The sequence below is a fragment of the Drosophila nasuta genome, chromosome 3 (genome assembly GCF_023558535.2).
Source record: "Drosophila nasuta strain 15112-1781.00 chromosome 3, ASM2355853v1, whole genome shotgun sequence".
NCBI lineage: Eukaryota > Metazoa > Arthropoda > Insecta > Diptera > Drosophilidae > Drosophila > Drosophila nasuta.
The window spans coordinates 46,752,095-46,760,602 of record NC_083457.1 but is presented as its reverse complement, the minus strand read 5'-3'; the positions used below and the strand labels follow the sequence as shown (position 1 = coordinate 46,760,602).

The 8,508-nt window shown below is 34.9% G+C and overlaps 1 protein-coding gene across 2 annotated transcripts in view; it reads right to left on the bottom strand.

The window, feature by feature from the left end:
* Positions 1-2,018: 2,018 nt before the first annotated feature.
* Positions 2,019-8,508, bottom strand: part of LOC132789022 (uncharacterized) — a 42,413-nt gene continuing 35,923 nt past the window's right edge. For both annotated transcript variants that reach the window (XM_060796753.1, XM_060796754.1), the window contains exons 3-7: positions 7,552-7,670; positions 7,350-7,487; positions 6,713-7,289; positions 4,153-5,156; positions 2,019-2,790 (exon numbers count right to left, since the gene is read on the bottom strand). In XM_060796753.1, coding sequence (XP_060652736.1) covers positions 2,536-2,790; positions 4,153-5,156; positions 6,713-7,289; positions 7,350-7,487; positions 7,552-7,670 — 2,093 coding nt within the window. In that variant the 3' untranslated portion in view covers positions 2,019-2,535. The remainder of the gene's footprint in view (positions 2,791-4,152; positions 5,157-6,712; positions 7,290-7,349; positions 7,488-7,551; positions 7,671-8,508) is intronic.

The following is an 8,508-nucleotide window of genomic DNA, read 5'->3' as shown; positions in this document are numbered from 1 at the left end:
ATTGGTTAGGGGTATCTCACAGTCGAGTACACCCGACTGTAGCGTTCTTGTTATATTTTTCGTACGCAAATTTGCGCTATGAATATTTCATATGCACAGAGAGTTCAGACGACAACGAAGTTCAGCTGGATCGGAGGCGAAAGAAAGAACTCAAGGAACTGCCTTCAACTCATCTGAAGTGTGAACTGATCAAGAAGCATATCAAATAATCGATTCAAAATCGCAAAATCAAATTGCACAACTCCCGTTTTGTATTTTTTGTTTTTTTTTTTCGTCCAAATGCTGTGGAAATATCGTATGTAGAATATGCTTACGTAATACATCCGAAGAGAATTTGCATAGTGCATTCGAATTGATGATTTTTCTATTTGTGCGTTTTTGTTTTGAAGTTTTATGCATTTTATGCAACACACAGGATATATTGAGATTGTATATAGCGCAATAACCCAGCCCCGATATCTGGGCCTCTCGCGTAGCAAGTGTTAAATATTTATGGGCATCAGAAGTTTAGAATTTTCCGAATACGTTGAACCCAAAGTGCAAAATCGAAGGCTGAGCAAAAAATATCGACAGACAGAAGAAAATTTTGCAGACCAAGAAAAAAAAAATGATAAGAAAATTGTTGTAGTTAAGATATGGTTTATCTTTCAAGTTGTTGTTTTCATATATCATATATTCATTTATTTTTTTTTTTTTTTTTTTTTTTAGTTGTTTTCGGTATAAATTAGACACACAAAAAACGTTTACAAATTATGTCGAATATTCAAACTTAGTTGCGAAATAATTGTTTATCTTTTTTTTTTTGTATAAAATTACATAGCTAAGTGCAGAGTATGTGTGTGTTCGGTGTGTGTATGTGTTTTTAGCTGCTTGCACTAAATTAAATTCGTGATCGTATTAGAAAAAAATGTGTGTGTGTGTGAGTTTTAAGGCTTAAGCTTCAAACAGAGTTCTAGCTGATTATATACAAAAGTTGCCACAAGAATCGTAATCGTAATTTTACAGGGTATACGAAGAGTCGGTGTGTGTGTGCGAGCTCCAAAGTTTGGGTATATATGATGTAAGCTTAGAGCTAAAAGTTGGCTAAGCAAATTGTTGTTTTTAAAATTGATTTGCTTAACGAAACATTGCAAAAAACATTGATGATGATGAATGAGGCTTAAGGCTAATTATTAAATTAATTAAATTACGTTTAATCAAGTTTTCTCTCTGTGTACCTTGTGTGTGTGTGTGTGTGTCAGTGTGTGTGTGTGTGTGTTTTAAAGGAATGCGGACTTTAGATACAGTTTAAATCGTACAGAAGAAAATTACAGAAAAAGAGCATTAGCTTTAGCCGGTTATCGTTTTTTGTTTTCTCATTTTTATCGTATTGGCATTATAGGGGGTATATAGGTGAGCATATATAACTTGACTTGATTATTATCGTTATCATAGATAGAAGCTTAATTCATAAAAAGACAGACAGATTTTTAGGTTATTGATTAAGAAGACAAAGAGTACAAATTTCGCAGGGGGCTTAAACAAATTCTAAGTGAATCAATTTGTTGTATAGAAATGAAGTTACTAACTACTAACTAATATTTCTCTCTCTCTCTCTCTTTCGATCGGGTTTTATATTATTATTTACTGTATATATATATATGTGTATAGTATATACTCAGCTTTGATGCTTTTAATTCTCATTTATAGTTACAGAGTACGACATATATAAAAAAAAGTTGTTTTGTTGCAGATTGTCTTATAGTTCCAGCCGCTTATACTAAAAAATAATTCAAGAAGAATTCTTCACAGTGAATTTTTCTTTTTTTCTCTTTTCACTTCTGCTCTTTTTCTTGTTCAAGTTCTTGTTTGTTGTTGTTGCTCTTGCTCTTGAGGTGTAAGTAAAAATGTTTCGAGTTTGCCTTTTTTTCGTTATCTTTTTATAGTTATTATTTAAAATTTGTGTTGTAGAAACCATGAGTTGTTGTTGTTGTTATTTATTTTGTTTTTATTTTTTTGCTGGAGCGAAAGTAACGAGGCTTTTCTTTTCTTTCTTTCTTTGATGTTTTGTGGAATGTGGATTGTAGTTTTGATGTTAAACAAGAACTTTCTTTGGGGTCTTCTCTTCTATTTAGGGACAGTTTTTTGATTGTATGTGAATTATGCAGTACATATACAAATATCTATATCTATATATATAGATCTTCTATTTGTTGTAAAACTCTCTACACATCGATCAACTTTTCAACTTTACACACATTTAGTTTACAGTTTATAGTTTACAGTTTACAGTTTTAGAGTTACAGTTACAGTTCTAAGTTTACAGTTTACAGTTTTCAACTACTGATAATTTGGTTCTGCTAAGTTTCTTTTTTGTTTTTGTTTGTTTATATATCTTTCGTTTTGGCCCCTAGGATAACGTGTAACGTGTAATACAAATGGCTTAGACACAGAATTTTTACATTACTTCTTTACTTCTTTACTTTTTGCTTTACTTTGCTTGATCTGAGAGAAATGTTTGACATTCAACTAAGAGTTTTCGGCGAAGGAAGTAAACTAGACTAGCAACTCCTCATCGGTATGCGGCTCGGCATAGAGACAACATTCATCATTGGCCGCTTGATCCTCGTCAACTGCTTCTTGCTCCTCACAGTCCAGGCTGAGATCGTGCGTCTGCTGTGACTGCGTCTGCGGTGACTGCAACTGCTGATGATGCTGTTGGTGCACATGCTGTGGCTGGCGCAGCCAGTCGAGCATCTTCTCGATCGCACGCAGACGCTTCCTCAGCGAAGTGGTGGCCAGAATGTCAACCTGGAAGAGGAATAAATGCAGTTAGTAATGATGCAAACAAATAAGAAAGTTAGAATGTGAGATACCCGCTACTCATTTTGAATAAAATATACGGTATATATTTATATACCAAAAAAATACTGGGATATACCGAATGCATATTTTGAATAAGAGCAAAACAGAGCGGTATTATTCTTTAACTATACCGAATTAATATACCTCAGAAATACTAAAACATACCCAAGGCATATTTTGAATAAGAGGCATATTTTCAATAATCCAAATTAATAAACTGCAGATATACTAAAAAAAAACCGGCGGCATATTTTAACTCAGAGAAAAACAGTAATATAACGCAAAAATACTGAGATATACGAAGGCATATTTTGAATAAAGGCAAAACAGTGCAGTATTTTTCTTGAAATATACCAATCTAATATACCACAAATATAATAAAATATAATAAAGGCATATTTTAAATAAAGGCAAAACAGTGCGGTATTATTCTTTAACTATACCGAATTAATATACCTCAAAAATACTAAAATATAACGAAGGCATATTTTAAATAAGATGCATATTTTCAATATAACAAATTAATATACCGCAAAAATACAAAAATATACCGAAGGCATATTTTAAATAAACTGAATTAATACACTGCAAAATACTAAAATATACCAAAGGTATATTTTACATATACCGAATTCATACTAAACAATGTGGTATTGTTCTTAACATATGCTAAAGTAATATACTGCAAAAATACTAAAATATGCCGAAATATATATATTGAATAATTATTTTTAAAATATACTGTTACCACAAAAATACTAAAATATACCGAAGGTGCATTTCAAATAAGAGCAAAAGTGTTTTAACTATTAGACTGCACTAATACTTAAAATATACCAAAATTTATATACCGCAAAAATACTAAAGCTAACTAACTTCTATAGTTTTTATCGGATCGTAACAAAATTTTCAAGAAACATAAAGTCTTTAGTTATGATTAAGCTACGCTTGCTATTCGATTTTCAGGTGCCGAAGTGGGCGTGGCAAAAGTTAAACTTTATATGCGTGTAAATATAACAAGTGCTGTCAAACAACATTATATCTCTATCTCTTATAGTCTCTAAGATCTAAGTGTTCATATGGACGGACAGACAGACAGACAGATGTTGGGTATTGAGATAACTTTGACTGATGATCTACTACTGACCACTGCTGATACTGATAGCTTAAAGAGTATTGGCTTACGAATTCTAGCCGATACCGAAAGGGTCTATCGACTAGCCTCCACCTCTGAGGTTGAAGATGATACATTCTGAACAAATTCCCTATGGGTAGCGGGTATAATAAAGTACTTAAACTTCCACTCACCTTCAGCTGCTGTGAGAGCGGCAGCAAAGCGATGATCCACCAGGCCCAAGCCGGTCCATCTGTGGTCAACTCCCAGCTGTGCTCGAGCGGCGGCATCTTGCCATAGCTCTGGAGTATCTCATGCTTCTGCGCCGAGCTGAGACTGTCGAACCAACCCGTTGCTTTGGCTAAAACCAGAGCTTGCATTGTGGCCAGCGACTTGACTTGATCGTGCTCGATGGGCTCATCGCAGATATACTCCACTTTGGCAGTCTCATATCCATCTTTTTCACTGCGAGCTAAGATCTTAAAGCGCTTGCAACCAATTGTGCTGAGGATGGAGCAACCATCGCCGAGTAGAACACAATCCCTGATGTCCAGAATTGTGCCGATGTCGTAGTAACGCGATTTGCCGCCATTCGGCTGAACGATGCCGAAGGTTTTGTCGCCCGATTCGAGGGCACGACGGACCATCAAGCGATAGCGAGGATCACAGACGATGAGGGGACAGGGCACCGAGGGGAAGGCTGCGGTGCAAATGAACACGGGCACCGATGGCTCCAGATCGATCTCCTGACGGAAGCGCGCCTCGTAGTGGTCTGGAATGAATCGTTTCATTGCGGCTTCTATGAATTTCGTGATCGTCACTGGCCGCTTGGCCAGCGCAAAGGATACTGGCGAGGATGCTGATGATGAGCCCTGATACAGATTGCTATTGCTATGCGTGTTCTGGTTGTTGTTGTTCTGGTTGTTGTTGCTCATGTTGTTGTTATTGATGGTATTCGTGTTGTTGTTGTTGTTCTGGTTGGTGTTGACATTGAGTTCCACAAGTGGCGACATGCACAATGGACACGAGGAGTTGTAATCCATGCAACGATCCAAGCATACCAGACAGTAGGTGTGTCCACAGGGCGTCACCACCGGCTTCCACAGCGTCCTGCAGCACAGCACGCAGTCAAAGTCGCTGGCATCGATCAGTTGACCCGACACAGCTGTCACCTGATGCTGACCCGATTCATCGAGCTCTGCAAAAGAGGAAGGATTTAGTATTTATTGCAAAAGAGTTGTACAGAATAAAAAAGCAGTTGAATAAGGAAAAGGATGCACTTCATCTCTAGCATCTTCTGCTATTTTAAAACAAAGATTTCGGGGGGGGAGCAGTACAAAATTAGATTTGAATCCTACACTATCTTATTCTAAAATTCAAGAGCTCTAGTACTTGAAATTCTTTTTGAAATAGAATACTTCTCACTGTCTAAATAAAGTGGATTCTTGAATAAAATAAAAATATTGTTATATTCCTAATATAATTGAACACTTGCATAACAGCATTGTTTCTCTTGAGTTCTAAGACACTTCAGCAATGTCTTTTTAATACAGGGTTTTCAAAGGTAAATAATTGACAACGACAAATATATCGTCCAACTCGAAATCTAAAATCTTAAAGCAATCTTGAAATATATATTTTACAGAATGTTCAATACATTTTAAATATTGTTTCATCATTTTAAAACAAACACGTTCTATTCTGAATTTTAAAACAAAAACGTTTCCGTTTGAACTCTAAGAAACTTCTGCATTTCATTTTAATAAGACGCATTCGATTTTATTCATCAACAATAATTATTTAAATAGTCTACAATTTGAATCTTTTCTAAATATTCGCATAATATAACACTAATATCTTATAATGGGCTTTTCTATATATTTTAACTACATACGTTAATAATCTTCTAGAAATAGGAATTGTCTTTGTTTCAAAGGAAGATAATTCGTATTTCTTAACGAAGTATATTTAAAGACAATTCGTATTTCCTGAAGAATATTAAAGCATATTTTTGATTTTGAATTTAGTAAAATAAATTTAACATTGAATTTTCAACAATTTTGGAAAATTTCAAAAATGCTTTCAAAAATGTTCTATTCTCAATATTCAGGCTTTAAATGAGTTCTAAAACTTGAAGTTCTTCTTCAACTAGTTTTGATCTCTTTAAGTACATTTGCCATATTGAATTAGGGAAAATTATTATGATGTTATACTTTTACATGATTTGCAAATTTTAAAATGCTTCTTTCTATAATCTACTGTTATCAATATCTAAATTCAGCTTAAGAGATTTCTACAATTTGAAAATCTTCTTTAAAAAACTATTTTAAAAAAAAAAGAAATCGAATTTTTTTAAAAGTAAATTATTTTGAATTACTAATCTTACATGATTTCTAGAATTTTAAATGCTTATTAAAATATAAATTTGTATTCTCCAAATACATTTTAAATATTGAATTATACAAATTAGCAAATTATGATTTTCAAATCAAAATTTTCATCTTTTGTTGTCTTAATACAATCTTGTATTATTGAAAACTAAAAATGCTCTATTGTTGTATTCTGAATATAATTTTAAAAAGATGTTCTTGAAATAACATTTCATTGCTATAAACGATCTGATCCCTTTGTTTTAGATGTTTTTTATTGGCTGTTGAAACTTATTCTTCCTAATCGAAAATATATTCTTGCTTAAGCGTTTGTTTCCCTATATCGAATCGACGTTTACAATTGTTTTTCCCTCTGTGAACTCACTTCTCAGGCGCTGCAGCTCGTGCTGTGTGCGCTCCAGAACTCCGCTGAGCAGGCGACTGCAACGGCGACTCTCGAAGGCGGCAGAGTCGAGGCTCGACTGCGATGCCTGCAACGTGGGCCATTTTCTGCGGCAAGGTTTGCGGTTGGTGTGGCGCCTCGCCTGCAACTCGAATTGTTTGGCGCTGTGCAGCTGCTCGTAGACATTGTGCTGATCGATGTAGTCGAGAGCACTGGGAAAGAGGAAATCCCCATCCATATCGAGATGAGAGGAGTCCTCATCCACCTCCTCTTCGTCCTCCTCATCGGCCATGATGTAGTTGTCATAGTGCTGATCACAGCCCAAACCAAATTCATCCTCTACATCATCGAAATGCATATGATGATGACGATGATGATGATGGAGACTGCGATGCAGATGATGATGCGGCTGTTTCCTACGACGACGCGTCTGCTCCCAGAGCAGCACGTAAGGCGCCTTGGCAGCCGCATAGCTGCGATGCTGCTGGCCCATAGATGGCGCCAGCGATTCGATCGCCCCACGACTTTTGGGCGTTTGTGCCAAAAGACGTTGCAGAATCTGCAAAAAGTAACACGAAATTATAATTTATTCATAGATTAAAATGTAAAGTGTTTCCACCTTGGCGAGATCATGTTGAAATATTTCCGAGTTGCTGAGATTTGTGTTCTTGTCCAGGCAAATGGCGAGGAAGCCGTTGAACAACGCCTCCTCCAATCTCCCTAGACCGCTGAGCGCCAAAGCTTTCAGATAGTGTGCCTGCAAAAGAGTGTACACTTTAGTGAGTATTTACTGTCGATTTAAGCATATTTCTCTAACTCACCTTGGGCGATGTGCAGCGCGTCTTCAGCGCATTCTCAATGTCCGCCAGCGAGCTTTGGAAATGACTGAGTTTGAGCAGAACTTCGGCGCGTAGACAGAGACTCTTAAAGTTGCTCGGCGCTGCAAAGAGATCAAAGCGAAAGCAAATATATATTAAATTAGTTGTTAAATTCGGTTTAAGTTAAGATAAAAATATAGGCGGAAATTGCTAGCATCTAAGAATATTAATGATTGACTCTGAGATACCAGCTAATCATAAAAAATATTAATAATAATAAACCTTCTAGTGTTCATCTGGGAACACTTTCATTAAGTATGTATTGATAGATCAATACAATCCTTTGGTCTTAGACTTTATTAAGTTCTACACACAACACAAAATGCATATGAATTGCACCAAAGTTTATAAACTTTGTTTATTCAAAGTTTTATCCTTGTAAAAACTGTGAATAAACCAAATCACATCAAATAACAACTGCATCACTTGGAAACATTCTTCACATCTTTAGCTCTGATAATCTCCGAGATTGAGCTATTTATATAAACAAAAACAGACAGGTGTCTCGAATAATCATTTTAAGTGGAAGCAGATTTCGTCAGTTGTCGCTCAGTTAATAATAATACCTGAGATCGCAATCTTTATAAATAGATTTGGATGTGTTCGATATTATCATTATATATATTATTATATAATATGTATATAATTATTATTATTATTAATACTATAATTATTATTTTTCTTATTATTATATATATATTATTAGATTCATTTTAAAGATACCTAGGTTTTTTTCATTGAAACATAAGTTAAAAACAAATATTTTGAAACGTTGTTCATAAATGCATCATTCAAATCCATCTCAATACAAAATTTGGTATCAACTGACAAACCTGAATATTAAAATATGCAATTTCAAACTAAGTTAAAGTTAAAAATTCATGATATTCAAGAATTTAA